Raw genomic sequence first — 16,186 nt, 5'->3', positions numbered from 1 at the left:
ACACACTCCGTGTCTCACGCTGTGTACAGTACACACTCCGTGTCTCACGCTGTGTACAGTACACACTCCGTGTCTCACGCTGTGTACAGGACACACTCCGTGTCTCACGCTGTGTACAGGACACACTCCGTGTCTCACGCTGTGTACAGGACACACTCCGTGTCTCACGCTGTGTACAGGACACACTCCGTGTCTCACGCTGTGTACAGGACACACTCCGTGTCTCACGCTGTGTACAGGACACACTCCGTGTCTCACGCTGTGTACAGGACACACTCCGTGTCTCACGCTGTGTACAGGACACACTCCGTGTCTCACGCTGTGTACAGGACACACTCCGTGTCTCACGCTGTGTACAGTACACACTCCGTGTCTCACGCTGTGTACAGTACACACTCCGTGTCTCACGCTGTGTACAGTACACACTCCGTGTCTCACGCTGTGTACAGTACACACTCCGTGTCTCACGCTGTGTACAGTACACACTCCGTGTCTCACGCTGTGTACAGTACACTCAGTGTCTCACGCTGTGTACAGTACACTCCGTGTCTCACGCTGTGTACAGTACACTCCGTGTCTCACGCTGTGTACAGTACACTCCGTGTCTCACGCTGTGTACAGTACACACTCCGTGTCTCACGCTGTGTACAGTACACACTCCGTGTCTCACGCTGTGTACAGGACACACTCCGTGTCTCACGCTGTGTACAGTACACTCAGTGTCTCACGCTGTGTACAGTACACACTCAGTGTATCACGCTGTGTACAGTACACACTCCGTGTCTCACAATGTGTACAGTACACACTCCGTGTCTCACGCTGTGTACAGTACACACTCCGTGTCTCACGCTGTATACAGTACACACTCCGTGTCTCACACTGTGTATAGTACACTCAGTGTCTCACACTGTGTATAGTACACTCAGTGTATCACGCTGTGTACAGTACACACTCCGTGTCTCACAATGTGTACAGTACACACTCCGTGTCTCACGCTGTGTACAGTACACACTCCGTGTCTCACGCTGTATACAGTACACACTCCGTGTCTCACACTGTGTATAGTACACTCAGTGTCTCACACTGTGTATAGTACACTCAGTGTATCACGCTGTGTACAGTACACACTCCGTGTCTCACAATGTGTACAGTACACACTCCGTGTCTCACGCTGTGCACAGTACACACTCCGTGTCTCACAATGTGTATAGTACACTCAGTGTCTCACACTGTGTACAGAACACTCAGTGTTTCGCTCTGTGTACAGTACACAGTCAAGGCTAGATGTAATAGGATGCGATTTTTAAGGTTAAAACGGAATTCACATGCGATTGTTGTCGATTTTTAGTAAAGGAAACATGTGATTTTCTAGTAATAAAAACATGCAGTTTTTAGGTCATGTTTTTATTACTTAGAAGCATGAACAGATCAGTGAGATCCGTGAATGCTTCTGTCTGTAAAAGTAAAGAAAGTGTTAAAAAATTTAAAAAAATTACGTACAGATCCCTCCCCCTCCTAAAGCATAACCAGCCCAGAGCTCTTTAAACACGACCTGGTTGTAAAAATACGGGGGGGAAGGGGATAATGACTGGGGTTCCCCCGTATTTTAACGACCGGGCTCTTGGACCGGTCCTGGTTCCAAAAATACAGGGAACAAAAGAAGTAGGGGTCCGCCATATTTTTGAAACCAGCACAGGGTGCCAGGGAGGTGATGCCGCATTCGGGGGACACTTTTATATACAGTAGGTCCCTGCGGCCACAGCATCACTCCCCTCAACTAGTCATCCATGGTCGGGGTTCGCTGGGGGAGTGGGGACTCCTAAAATAAAGGGGTCCCCCCCTCCAGGCACCCACAAGAGTGACCTCAGTTAACCTTGCAGTTAGCCGCAGACTGCAGTTTTCCCACCATTGACTATAATGGAGGACCACGATCCTCTATTATAGCCTACTTGACAGACCAGGAGCGCACAGCCAATCAGGAGAGCGCTATGACGTGGCGCTCCCTGATTGGCTGCCAGGTCCTCTAGTGACAGGAGTCACAGGGGGTCCCGGCATTCGGGGAAAGGGGATCCATGTTACAGGTATCCTAATGGATTCTTGTTACAGGTACCCTAATGGATTCTTGTTACAGGTACCCTAATGAATGCTACTTGGACAAGGGGACCAAGGTTCTTCGTGGGACACTAGGTAAGTATGTGTATGTGTGTGTAAATAAACTTTTACTTTTAAGGTGTATGTGTGTGTGTATTGTCTTTTTTGGGGTATTTCTTTTGTTGTGGAACTACAGGTACCAGTGGACCCATTAATTCCCCACATGCTGGTACTTGTGGTTCTCCAAGTACCAGCATGCAGGGAGGCTTAATTTTTGGGATAAATAAAAAGATGCGATTTTCGCAAAACTTGTACATTTGTGGTAAAATATGCACGTTTTCCCAAGTGGCAGCCTATTACATTTAGCCTTCAGTGTCTCACGCAGTGTACAGAACACACTCCGTGTCTCACACAGTATACTGCACACACTCAGTGTCTCACGCAGTGCACAGCACACACTCAGTGTCTCACACTGTCGGCCATGCCGTTCACATTCAGTGAGTTACTGTCTGCAGTCGGCCTGTCACACTCTCACACTCCTGCTCCTTCCCTGGCCAAGCTGTAAGAAGACTCCACCTAATAAGCCTCACATGACATAAAAATTATTGTAAATAAGGTGCAGTTCTGTATCCTGCATTGCTCCTTGCTTCATCATGTGTATATAAATGACTGGGTGACAGCTGGTGGCATACTGTGGATGTTATTGATCTTAGACTAATGCTGTGCATGACGTTAGCATGGTAACACCATGCCCGGCACACATTAATAGACATCTGAAGGTGCCTGTACATTACCTGGTGTAATAGAGATAAAATGGAGAGAGATGAAGTACCAGCCAGTCAGCTCCTACCTGACATGTCAAAATCAGTATTTGAAAAATTATAGGAGCTGGTTGGATGGTACTTTATGTCTCTCCAAGCTTCATAAATCTCCCCCTATATCTGAGATCCTCACTGCAGAAGATACTACTGGATCCTGCTGAATCACCTGTCACATTGACTCCTCAGTCTACATTATATAGATAACTTTTTATTTATGGCATGATAACAGGCAGATGGCACAATAGTGCACCAAGTGACAGACACTCCATCATGCCACTTGTAGATACACACATACCATAGTGCATCTGTACTGTGGTTCCATGTGGCCAATGCGTGATACCCTGATGAATACCATTCACTTCCAGGCGCCCCGAGACGTCATTCCTGTGGTTTACCTCTCCATACAAGACCCTGAAGTATATCCTCTGGAGACGATACAAGTGGCTGATCCTGGTGTTCTTCATCGTCTTCATCTTGCTGCTCTTCCTTGGAATCTTCCTGTACTCCTTCCCGGTAAGATGTCAACCGTGGCTGGCTTCCAGGAGAGGTCACTGGCAATCATACTGAGCCTCTGCCCTCTACTGTGATATATAGTAGTTACATAGGGTCATTGGTGGAGGCAAAGGTCAGCCTGACCTAACCTCTGATTAGGGTTACCCAACAGGAGGGCGAAATAATACCCTCAGTATGCCCATTATACCTAATGGCGGAAGTGTCCTGGCTAATTTCAGAAATAGTTGTCTGTACTGTCATATTGAATCTACCATTTCCCAGAATGCTGGAACCATTCATCGCAACGGTAAGGCTCCTCACCACAGTCTCTCCCCAGCAGGCAGACCTCTGTTTTGGCTGTACGTCAGCCCCATGGTGTTGTGTAATCTATGATTTGTGGGCAGTACGGTGGCTGGAGGGTGGGTTTTGGTTTTATAGGCTGTGGCTATGACCACCCGGCCTGGGACACAGTATGAGATTGAGAACTGTCTGAGATAGTTATTTTGATGGCATGTGGCTCCTACAAGGCCCATCTGGACAACGGAATCTGCCCCCTATAGTAGTGTACGAAAGATACAACTCTAGGGAGGCCAATCCCGGGATCGGGATCTGCGGGATCCCGAGATTTGGGCCCAAAAATGCCGGGATTTGAATCCCGGGATTGGAGCATCCAATCCCGGGATTCACGGGATTATTCTGCGCATGCGCGGCGGCAGGAGGGTTGGTGTGTAAGTAATAATACTTACTCATTTAGGGGGGCAGCAGCCATGAACAAGTAGAACGCGCGCAGCACTTCAAATGTAGCGCCGGCCGCCAGCCAATCAGAGCTGGCGGACCGGCAGCCAATCAGGGAAGCTGCAGCGGCAGCCAATCAGGAGCGACTGCTGCGGCTGCTTCCCTGATTGGCTGCCGGTCCGCCAGCTCTGGTTGGCTGGCGGCCGGTGCTTCATTTGAAATGCCGCCGCGTTCAGTGTTTTAATGGTTGCCGCCTGTCTAATAGTAAGTACTGTTACTGACACCCACCCTCTCTCCCTCCGTGCAGCCTTCCTCCCTCCCTGCCGCGACCTACACCCTCTGTCCTGACTGAGTCCCGCTCCGCTACCTACTACACCCTCCCTACCTCCCGCACCGCTACCTACACACTCCCTACCTCCCGCACCGCTACCTACACACTCCCTCTAGCGCTGCTCCCTACAATTTTCTCTAATCCCTACTGTAATCCCGGGAATCCTGGGATTGACCGTTTTTCAATCCCGAATCCCGGGATTGAAAAAACGGCCCGGGATTGTCCTCCCTATACAACACTGACAGAGGGAAATTATACATAGAAAGAACACAGTGAAGATAGGGCCTGGATTTGGGAGCCCCACTTCTAAGTGGCCCAGGCAGCTGTCCCATCTGTCCGTGCCACAACCTCTCAGTCACTGTCCCTCTGGGAATGCTCACTCACAGGACACGCAGAGACAGCAGACAGCTTCATGTTAGGCACTAACCCACAGGGCCTCAGGGTGTTCCACAATCTAATTAGTTTTATTACTTGTTGGCAGCGTCTGGGCTTATCTCCAAATCTGCAAGCCACCCGCACCTTCCGAGCGGCCTCGTGTCTAAGTAATCTGGGTATCACTCTGTGGATTCTTAGTCTTTCATTTGGATATTATTGGGCTATAAGATGAGGCTAAGGAAGGAAAAATGACGCAGATTTCTGTGGAAGAGGGAGATTATTCGTTGCTGACCACGCCTAAACCACATGGGTCCCAGGAACAGGAAGCTATACGTATACTAATACGTGTCTTGTGTGGATCCCCATAATTTCCTGGGCAGTTATGCTATATTGCAGCCCACGTCACGGATACCTAGTTCCTGCAAGGAATTGGGGACCCGTGATCAAAGCTGCAAGCTAAAATGTTCTGATCAAAATTTAAACTAACACCGTAGTCTTTAATTTTACTAGATGCACACAGATTTGTGAGAGTAAGGACCAACAACTGTGCAGCTGCTACCATGAACAAAACGGGGTGCTCTGTGCGCAGTCTTACCACTTTACAATTATGTCATCATTAAAAGAGTCTGGACTGTGTTTTACTTCCCTAACCCTCTGCACAGTTCAAACAAAATGTACTTGTGTTCTTCCATACTCCCTCAGCCCACTGATTACAGTACATCCCTAAAGTGCTGCCAACATTTTTGTAGACTGGATCATACTGCTCGCTAAGCATTTTCCATATGTGGCACTTACCTTCATGTACAATATCACTTTCCTATTCCCCTATAGCAGGCATGTCCCATCCTTGGTCCTTAAGGCACACTCAAGCTGACCATACACCTAAAGATTTATTGTCCAATCTGGCCGGTTGGAATGAAAATCTGCTAATGTGTGGGAGCAAATGACAATTGACCATTTGCTCTGAAATGCCGGAAACTGACAAAAAATGGATGTAACCAATTTGTCTGACCATTTTTGTCCGCTTTCCCGTGTTTGGGAGCAAATGGTTAAATGTCATTTGCTCCAATATATTACAAGTCTAAACAGTGCAGGTTTTAGTGATATCCAGGCTTCAGCATAGATGGTTGAATAAAAATAACTCTCATGACACCTGTGTTCAAGCATGGATATCACTAAAAACTGGACTGTTGGTGTGCTTTGAGGACTAAAGTTGGGAATGCCTGCCCTATAGATTGGACTCTTGCAATAGGTAGATAGGCAACTTCTCTCTTTTGAAGATTTGAAACCTCTCCCCCTATTTTCCCAATTGTACAGCACAACAAAACACACTGGCACTATATACATATAGATAATAAACCCCTCCCCATTATGTTCTATAATATTAGGGATTATATAATATAGGAGCACATGTGTCTATATTTTACCCATAGCATATTACAGATGTGTCATTCTGGAGTAACTGACTGTTGCATCCGAACCTCCTGGACGTGCTACTTCCACACTTACTCACTAGATGGAGTTTTTCTACTGGCATACTTGCCTACCTGACCCTCTCCATGAGGGAGAAAATGCTCTGTTCCTGGACTTTCCTGGTAATGTATGATTGCCATCACCTGTGGTGAAACACCTTTCTTATCAAATAACTAGCTCACCACAGGTGATGGCAATCATACATTACCAGGAAAGTCCAGGAACAGAGCATTTTCTCCCTCATGGAGAGGGTCAGGTAGGCAAGTATGTCTACTGGGCATTAAATCACTTCTATATACTACATGGCATCATACTTGCCTACCTGACCCTCTCCATGAGGGAGAAAATGCTCTGTTCCTGGACTTTCCTGGTAATGTATGATTGCCATCACCTGTGGTGAAACGCCTTTCTTATCAATTAACTAGCTCACCACAGGTGATGGCAATCATACATTACCAGGAAAGTCCAGGAATAGAGCATTTTCTCCCTCATGGAGAGGGTCAGGTAGGCAAGTATGCATGGCATACAGCATACCTCCCAACATGACCCTCTCCAGGAGGGACACAATGCTCTGCTCCTGGACTTCCCTCTTAATTTATGATAGCCAGCACCTGTGGTGAAACGTCTTTCTTATCCATTACCCTGTTCAACACAGGTGCCAGTAATCATAGCTTAAGAGGAAAGTCCAGGAGCAGAGCATTGTGTGCCACCTGGAGAGGGTCATGTTGGGAGGTATGCATACAGTAGTCCAAGTCCCCTCACTCTGTCTGATGGTCTGACACATAACCAGCACTATTATCTAGGCTCTAGGTGCATATCCAGCAAAACTCAAAATCCACCCCCTATACCAGTGCTTCCCCACTCCAGTTCTTGGGGACATCCTAACAGTGCATGTTTTCCAGATCACCTAGTTGGTGCACAGGTGTACTCATTAAAGGCTTGACCACAGGTGATGCTAATTATTTCACTTGTGATACTGAAGATATCTGTAAACCTGCACTGTTGGTCGTCACCTTGGGGAATGGAGCTGGGAAACATTGCTGAATATAACAGGCAGGCAATCTGTCACCCTCCAGCAGGGATAGGCTGAGGCTACTAATCAGCCCTGGCATTGGAAGTGCCAGATGGACAGTCTGGCCCTGCTTTCCAGCCATTGGCCAGCAGAGAATGCTGGCACTTGTTGTGCCACGGAATGCCTTAGGCTGTTTGAATTAGAATTGTAATCTCCGCTCATATCAGTGTATTATCTGTGTCAGTCTCACACCCATCATTTCTCAGTTATCCTGTCTGTGTAGAAACGCTGCTTCTGAGTCAGTGGGGTACAAGGTATACAACTCTCTATAAAGATGACACTTTATCTCATGGGCGAGACACCCAGAAGTGATGACCCTAACAGAAGGCTTGTTATGGTGACCTCCTGCCATTGTGTGGTATATACTTCCACCTGTTGCACACCAGCACAATGGCATACCTCCCAACATGACCCTCTCCAGGAGGGACACAAGGCTCTGCTTCTGGACTTTTTTCTTAATGTATGATTGCCATCACCTGTGCTGAACAGGTTAGTGGATAAGAAAGGCGTTACACCACAGGTGACAGTGATCATAAATTAGGAGTGAAGTTCAGAAACAGAACATACTGTCCTCCCGGAGAGGGTCATGTTGGGAGGTATGCAATGGTGCCTGTCCATGTGGTTCAGAGAGATAAAGGTTCCCACCTACTTCCAGTAGACCCCCTACATTAATGTGGCCTGACCCTTACACTAAAGGATCCCTTGCAATGTGTGGTAAGATAGATCACCTCCCATCCGGAGAACAGGGCCTGGATCCTTTCTAGCTACATCACCCAAGACCTCAAGCATGAATTATTTTGAGAATTTGAGATGATCAACATGGGGATATACCAACCTCTCAACCACCACTGATAGGACCACAGCCCAACATTACTGCCAACTGTGATACTCCGATGTCCACAGCTGGATCCAGGGGAGCTCCCTGTCCCCATGTCTACCAACGCTAATCCAGATCTCTTTCCATATCCAATGCACTTACAGTTACTGTCACTAACTGGGAAGGGCTGGTTCCGCTATGACTCCTGATACTAATAAGGTTATATGTCCTCTCTTCCGCCTCCTCTCTCTCTCTCTCTCTTTCCTCTCACAGAATTACGCTGCTATGAAACTGGTGAAGCCATACAGTTAGACAGGTAACATGAGATGCTGAGATGACGACTCCTGTACAGAGATACTGGAACCTTCTCCTTGGCGACCACAGTTGGACAACTGTACAGGATATGTAACCTGTATGACCTTATGCAACATTACACACACCCTACGCTGCTGCCAGTGTTTCCAGCACCCCAGCACAGAGTGACTGGTATCGCTGGTGACACTCAGGATTCGTTACACTGATAATCTGCAGTCACATCTAGATTAGACATTGCACCACTAACAAAATGCACACACCGATCGGGCTGACTGTAACACACACAGATAGAGAACACACATCCGCACCTCATCCCGTAGTTCTATAGATAAGACGTTAGAACGTGGGCACTGCAAACGTTGAGCCATGAGACCTTTTTTTATGGTATAGAACAAACTACTCATTGCTTTCATATTGTTTTATAATTGGCCAATGCTTGTGTGAAGTATGTCTGAAACAGGGACTTTAGTTCATGGGTAACAAAGTAAAGTGTGACCCGGACTCTTTAGCCATGTTGCAGACGCCGCTTGCAGTGTTAGGGTTATATAGCCAGTAAAACCCAGGCCTTGCGTATAATTCTGCTTGTATATGCATCATACTTATATAGCTTTGAGTGCTAGATCCGCTCACTGCCTGCTGCATGAATGTGTGTGTTATCATTCTGTTTGTCCCTGTGACGACAGTCTGGTGTCTCAGGAAAGAGATGCATGCTGGGTATATTGTACCTGCACCTTAGCAGATATCTCTTATGTGCCTTTGTGCTGCATCTCTGGGGTGGGTGCTAGTCCTTTAACATTAGGGGTCCTCTCCCAGGAGGACTGGCTGTGCTATGCACTGACAACAGCCAGCATGTAACCAAAACGCTTTCTGTCATTTGCACCATGTCATAGACAGCAGCTGTATGGACATGTGTGTTTTTATTCCAGGATTGCTTGAAGGTGAAATGTGAGGCCTCAGCAGCATGCCATTCATGCTGTAGCTGACGGGAGGCTGTACATGAGCAGAACGGGTCTTTCGCCTGTGCAGACCCCAAAACTTTGTATTTGTGCGCAAACCATTGGGTTTGCATAGAAATTGAATTAGGCCCATACACGCGCTGAGATGCAATCACCTCCAGGCTGGCCTATGGCAAGTCATCATCATTGTATGCATCCTACAGCTGCAAAAGACGCCGCCTCCAGCTGTAACTGCTAGTGTGCATCTGCCGCCTGTGCGTCATTGCTGAACGTGGCCACTGTTAGAGCTGTATCCGGACTCTAGGTCGACACCACTTAGGTCGACACCCATTGGTCGACAGTGAATAGGTCGACACAGCCATTAGGTCGAGTTGAACAAGGTTGACATGACTACTTCACATTTTTTTGTGACTTTTTCATACTTTATGATCCACGTGGACTACAATTGGGAACGGTAACCTGTGCCGAGCGCAGCAAGGCACATTGCCCGCAGTTCGCTCGCTATGCAAGGGGACGCGGTGCACTAATTGGGGTTCCCGATCACTTGACTGAGAAAACGACACAAAAATCCCATTAAAAAACCCATGTCGACCTTTTTTCATGTCAACTAAATGTCCGCGTCGACCTATTTCTAGTGTCAACCTACCCACTGTCGACCAATGGGTGTCAACCTAATTGGTGTCGACCTTGAGTCCCATACCCGTTAGAGCTCCCCTCCCCCAATCTGCCACTACAGTTGTAGCTGTAAGCTTTGATACGTGCAAAATGCTTGGGGTACCTTAGCCTTCTCCATGGGTAACAATTCCTGTACTTTCCCCAAAATATAGGGTCATACTTGCATTGTAACCGCAGACAATGTCACTCACAGTCTACCGGGCACACTAGATTAGTACTTCATCATAAAGGAGTTGGTAAAGATTAGTGACCGAGCGGCACACATGAGCGCATGCAATGCCAGCCCCAGCAGTCAGGGTAGCCATGCATTGTACTTTTGTCGCATTAACGATGAAATTAAGACGCATATTTTGAGGAAAAAGTCTCTGGCAAGATGGTTGACATGGACAAGCCGCAAATAGACCATTTTGAACGCCACAGACTTTGCAACTTAGATGTGGACACATCTGTAAATAAATGCAAAATGGTGTGCTGTACGGCAGGCAAGCAACATCCAGCACTGGGCCTGATGCAAAGGTGGTTGGAGGTGGCATTGCTGCTGCTTACTAGGAAGCAGCAACGGGGCACAGATATGGTGTAGCAGGAGGGGTCTGGTATACGTAGATGCTTCCTGATCTGAGCTGCGTCCTACTGTAGGATATAGTACCTGATCATCTGCGACACCTGAGTGGCTCGTGGGGATGTGTCACAGTTCCTACCAAGAGGTTATCTCCACCCCTTCCCCGCCTCCATACTGGCAATCAACTGACATCTGCAGCCGTTCTGCCCATGCACAAAGTACCGAACATCGATACTTTGCGACATGTGCCCTAACAGCGTTGGGACCTGAAGCAGGCCCCCTGTCATAAGGGGCCCTACCCAAATCCTACAGGTTATCTTTATTACATGCCCTTGTTCCATTTGGATACCTCAGAAACATTTCTTCTCTAAGCTGACAATCTATTTCCATTCAGTCCTTGCTTTAATTGATGCCCCCTTTTCCTTGGCCTCCGCTTAGTATTAGAAATGCAGGAAACACCATTTGTGACTTATGAAGAGTTTACAGATATTGGTAAAAGAACATTTTTACTTGACAGGAAAACATGAGTATAGCAGTACACTATAAATGTATCGCTGCTGATTCTTTTATTTCATTGTATTTATGTTGACGTTTATACTATTAAAATCGTATGCCAAAGACAAGGCGTGCTGCTTATCGTGTGATTACTGCGTTTCCTGTGCTGTGTGAGGACTCTCCCGTCCAAGTTTCCATGTTGTTTGTGATAGAAATCGCTTATTGTTACGCAGATGATTACTGTAATTACTGCGTCGAATGTACAGCAAAAACGTTTATTTAAATGGCCGGAGAAAAACGGGAATCTGTATGAAATCTGAATTCAATTAAATCTACAAAAAACTGGCCAACCCACGGAGAATCAGGCATCCTTCTGTCATCAGGCTAAAGTAGTCATGTCACACATTATAGTACATGGGTTGTGACATGGTCTTATCTGTATAAGGGATAACCTCTACTGCTTTATTATAGTAACGTAAAAGAAAACGCTTGACCTGCAGCCTCTGCGCCGTGCCTTGTGATGTCATTAGTAAATAAGTTTTTCCCTACAGACTACTTAGGCCCAGATTCATCAAGCCTTGGAGAGTGATAAATTTCACAGTGATATAATATCAACCAATCAGCTCCTAACTGCCATGTTTTAGGCTGTGTTTAAAAAAACGACAGGAGCTGATTGGCTGGTACATTACCTCCGTGCAACTTATCACTCTCCAAGGCTTGATAAATCTGGGCCTAATATGGATTTGTAGGCAAACCTGGTAATTTATGTACAAATCCAATGGTGGCGGAACTGCGCATGCTCAGCAAGTGGATCATAGGGTTGACAGTCAGTAGGTCGACCGCTATTAGTCGACAGTGACTAGGTTGACACCTGAAGTAGGACGACATGCAGAAAGGTCGACATGAGTTTTTTTAAATGAACACTGCTGAAATGGCTGGCAGATGGCGTTCTGCCCACTGAAGAATTCTTGAAGCTTCCCTCATTGCCATGCGGCTGCGGGTGCCGCCTTGATGATTTATGTACGCCACTGTGGTGGCGTTGTCCGATTGTACTTGAACAGGTCTGTTCTGTATTAAATGCTGTGCCAAGTTCAATAAGTTGAACACCACCCGCAGTTCCAGAATGTTTATCGGGAGGAGAGACTCCTTCTTGGTCCACCGACCCTGAAGGGAGTGTTTCTCCAACACCGCACCCCAACCTCTCAGACTGGCATCCGTCGTCAGAAGGACCCAGTTGGAGATTCAGAAGGGACGATCCTTGCGTAATCGTTGGTCCTGAAGCCACCAGCTTAGTAACAGACGGACCTCCGGAGACCAGGAGATCATGTGAGACCTGATCCGGTAAGGCAGGCCATCCCACTTGGCAAGAATCAATTTCTGTAGAGGGCGGGAATGGAATTGAGCGTACTCCACCATGTCGAAAGCCAACACCATGTGACCTAGCACTTGCATCGCCGAATGTATCGACACTTGCGGATGAAATAGGAAGCATCGAATCCAGTCCTGAAGTTTCAGGACTCTCTCCTGAGACAAGAACAACTGCCCCCAGGTGCACCATGCTCTGAGCAGGGACCATGGAAGATTTCTTCCAGTTGATGAGCCACCCGTGGGCTTGCAGAAACTGTAGCGTCAGATCCAAATGGCGTAGGAGAATTTCTGGGGAATTTGCCAGGATCAACAAGTCGTCCAGATACGGCAGGATCCTGACCCTTTCACGGCGGACTACAGCCGTCATTACCACCATGACCTTGGTGAAGACTCGCGGAGCCGTGGTTAAACCAAAAGGCAACGCCCGAAATTGGTAATGGAGGTTGCCAACCGCAAACCTCAGGTACTGCTGATGCGACATTGCAATGGGAATATGCAGGTAAGCATCCTGTATGTCCAGGGAGACCATATAGTCCCCAGGTTCCAAGGCCAGAACAATAGAGCAAAGAGTTTCCATATGAAACTTGAAGACCCTCACAAATTTGTTGAAGGAGGTTGAGATTGGGCCGAGAGGACTCATTCATTTTCGTGACTAGGGACAGCGGTGAATAGTACCCCTTGCCTCTCTGAGCCAGGCACCTGTACTACCACTCCTGTGTCCAGGAGGGACTGTACCACCGAATGAAGAGTTTTTGCCTTCACCTGATCCGAAGGGACATGAGGGGGACGATTCTTGAAGGGATACGGCGTAACCTCGAGTGACGACTTCCCATACCAAGGCATCGGAAGTGGTCTTCAACCATTCCTGGGTAAACCCTAGAAGTCGGCCCCCCACCCTGGGATCCCCCAGAGGGAGACCCGCCCCATCATGCGGCAGGCTTGTCAGTTTTGGAAGCAGGCTGACGGGCAGCCCATGCCCGTTTAGGTTTGGGCTTATTGGATTTGGAAGTGCGAGTCTGTTTCGGGTACTCCTGAACCCTGAAGGATGAAAGGAGCGAAAGGAAGTACTCTTAGCCTTCGGCACCAAAGGAGCAGTACTAGGTAGACAAGTTGTTTTAGCAGAGGCTAAGTCAGCCACTATCTTATTGAGGTCTTCTCCGAAAAGAATGTCTCCCTTAAAAGGGAGTACCTCCAGGGTTTTCGTAGAGTCCAGATCTACAGACCAGGACCGCAACCAAAGAATACGGCGAGCCAAAATGGACGTAGTAGAAGCCTTGGCCGCCAGGATACCGGCATCAGAAGCCGCCTCCTTAATGTAATGAGAAGCTGTGACAGTATACGATAGACATTGTCTAGCATGATCAGAAACGTTGGAAGGCAGTTCAGCTTCCAACTCCTGAGCCCACGCTTCAATAGCCTCTGCAGCCCAAGACGCTGCAATGGTGGGCCGATGCGCAGCACCTGCTAGGGTGTAAATCGCCTTTAAACAACCCTCCACACGCTTATCTGGCGGTTCTTTCAGAGACGTGACGGTAGTAACAGGCAGAGCTGAGGATACCACCAGCCGTGCCACTTGCGAATCCACTGGTGGGGGTGTCTCCCAATTTCTCTTACGTCCTAGAGGATGCTGGGGACTCCAAAAGGACCATAGGTTATAGACGGGATCCGCAGGAGCTTGGGCACACTAAAAAGACTTTGACTGGGTGTGAACTGGCTCCTCCCTCTATGCCCCTCCCCCAGACCTCAGTTAGACTTTGTGCCCAGGAGTGACTGGACACGCACTAGGGGAGCTCTACTGAGTTTCTCTGGAAAGACTTTTGTTAGGTTTTTTATTTTCAGGGAGACCTGCTGGCTACAGGCTCCCTGCATCGTGGGACTGAGGGGAGAGAAGTCAGACCTACTTCTTCTTAGTTAAAGGCTCTGCTTCTTAGGCTACTGGACACCATTAGCTCCAGAGGGTTCGATCACTTGGTTCGCCTAGCTGCTTGTTCCCGGAGCCGCGCCGTCACCCCCCTCACAGAAGCCAGAAGAAAGAAGCCGGGTGAGTATTAGAAGAACCGAAGACATCAGACGGCAGAAGACTTCAGTAACGGTACAGCGCAGCGGTAACGCTGCGCTCCATGCTCCCACACACACTTCACGAACGGCACTCACAGGGTGCAGGGCGCTGGTGGGGAGTGCCCTGGGCAGCAGTTACTGGGGTCAGAGGACTGGCAGAAACGATTATACGGCGCCCGGGCACCGTATAGAATACCCCCGCCAGTATAATAAATTTTAAATTGAGCAGGGGGTGGGGGACGGGGCTTAGTCGCACATTGCTCACCAGCACCATTTTCTCTCTCTCCACAGTGCTGCAGAGACGCTGGCCCGGACCTCCAAGCTCCCTCAAGTAACAAGGGGGCAAAAACGGGGGGGAGGGGGGGGGGGGCACATAAAATTTGGTGCTTTTATCATATTGTAGACAGCGCTGGACACATATATTTTAGTATATGGGCGCTGGGGTGTGAGCTGGCATACTCCCTCTGTGTTTCTCTCTACAGGCTTCCCTGTGGGTCTGTCCCCTTGTTTTTGGCCAGTGTGAGTGTGGGTGTGTCGGTACTACGTGTCGACATGTCTGAGGCTGAGTGTTCCTCCCCGGAGGAAGTTACTGGGGGCGCAGAGAGGGATTTGGGTATGACTCTGTCGGCACAGCCGACTGCTGATTGGGGGACTATGCTGAGTACACTGAATGCAAATGTGGCTTTATTGTCTAAGAGACTGGATAAATCTGATTCGCAGACACAAACATGGAGGAAATCCATGGAGGAGGCTTTGTCTCAGGTACAGACCACCTCAGGGTCACAAAAGCGTTCTTTTACCCAAATGGCAGATACAGGTACTGACACGGACTCTGATTCTGATGTCGATTTCAATGAGGCTTCTTTACATCCAAGGGTTGTTAGGACTATTCAGTACATGATTGTAGCCATCAAAGATGTTTTACATATTCCGACCCTAGTGCACTCGGACCAAGTGGGTTTTGTCCCAGGCCGTGAGGCTAGAGATAACACCACGAAGGTCCTGGATTTAATTTCTTACGCCTCAACCTGTAAATCTCCTTCTATTCTTCTCTCCACTGACGCGGAAAAAGCGTTTGATAGAGTTGATTGGGATTTTCTGTTGGGGGTAATGGAACACTTGGGCTTGGGCCGAGTAGGTCTCCAGAGACTTAGGGCCCTGTATTCTGGGCCCGCGTCTCGTGTCCGTATAAATGGGGAGTTGTCGGACCCATTCCAGATACGGAATGGCACTCGTCAGGGTTGTCCTTTGTCACCGCTTATCTTTGTGCTATGCATGGAGGCCCTGGCGAGGGCCATTCGGCAGAACGTGAACATCACGGGGCTGCAGGTGGGAAAGACGGAATATAAGCTCGCCTTGTTTGCGGACGATCTCCTCGCAGTAATATCCAACCCTCTGACCTCAGTACCCAATCTTCTTAAAGAGTTTAAACGTTTTGGCACTCTCTCCAATTTCAAAATTAACTTACAAAAGTCCACGGCATTGAATTTAACATTGGATCAGACGAGTCTCCAAGTTCTCCAATCCATTTCGCCCTTCGCATGGCACCCAAC

At 48.2% G+C, this 16,186-nt stretch overlaps 1 protein-coding gene across 5 annotated transcripts in view; it reads left to right on the top strand.

Moving 5' to 3' along the window:
• DYSF (dysferlin) overlaps nucleotides 1-11,356 on the top strand; it is a 515,016-nt gene extending 503,660 nt beyond the window's left edge. For all 5 annotated transcript variants that reach the window (XM_063925289.1, XM_063925290.1, XM_063925288.1 and 2 more), the window contains 2 exons: nucleotides 3,278-3,425; nucleotides 8,481-11,356. In XM_063925289.1, the coding sequence (XP_063781359.1) occupies nucleotides 3,278-3,425; nucleotides 8,481-8,519 (187 nt within the window). In that variant the 3' untranslated portion in view covers nucleotides 8,520-11,356. The remainder of the gene's footprint in view (nucleotides 1-3,277; nucleotides 3,426-8,480) is intronic.
• Nucleotides 11,357-16,186: the final 4,830 nt, after the last annotated feature.

This window comes from Pseudophryne corroboree, chromosome 1 (assembly GCF_028390025.1).
Source record: "Pseudophryne corroboree isolate aPseCor3 chromosome 1, aPseCor3.hap2, whole genome shotgun sequence".
Classification (NCBI taxonomy): domain Eukaryota; kingdom Metazoa; phylum Chordata; class Amphibia; order Anura; family Myobatrachidae; genus Pseudophryne; species Pseudophryne corroboree.
Note: the sequence above shows the minus strand (reverse complement) of the source record. Positions and strands in the feature narration are given on the sequence as shown.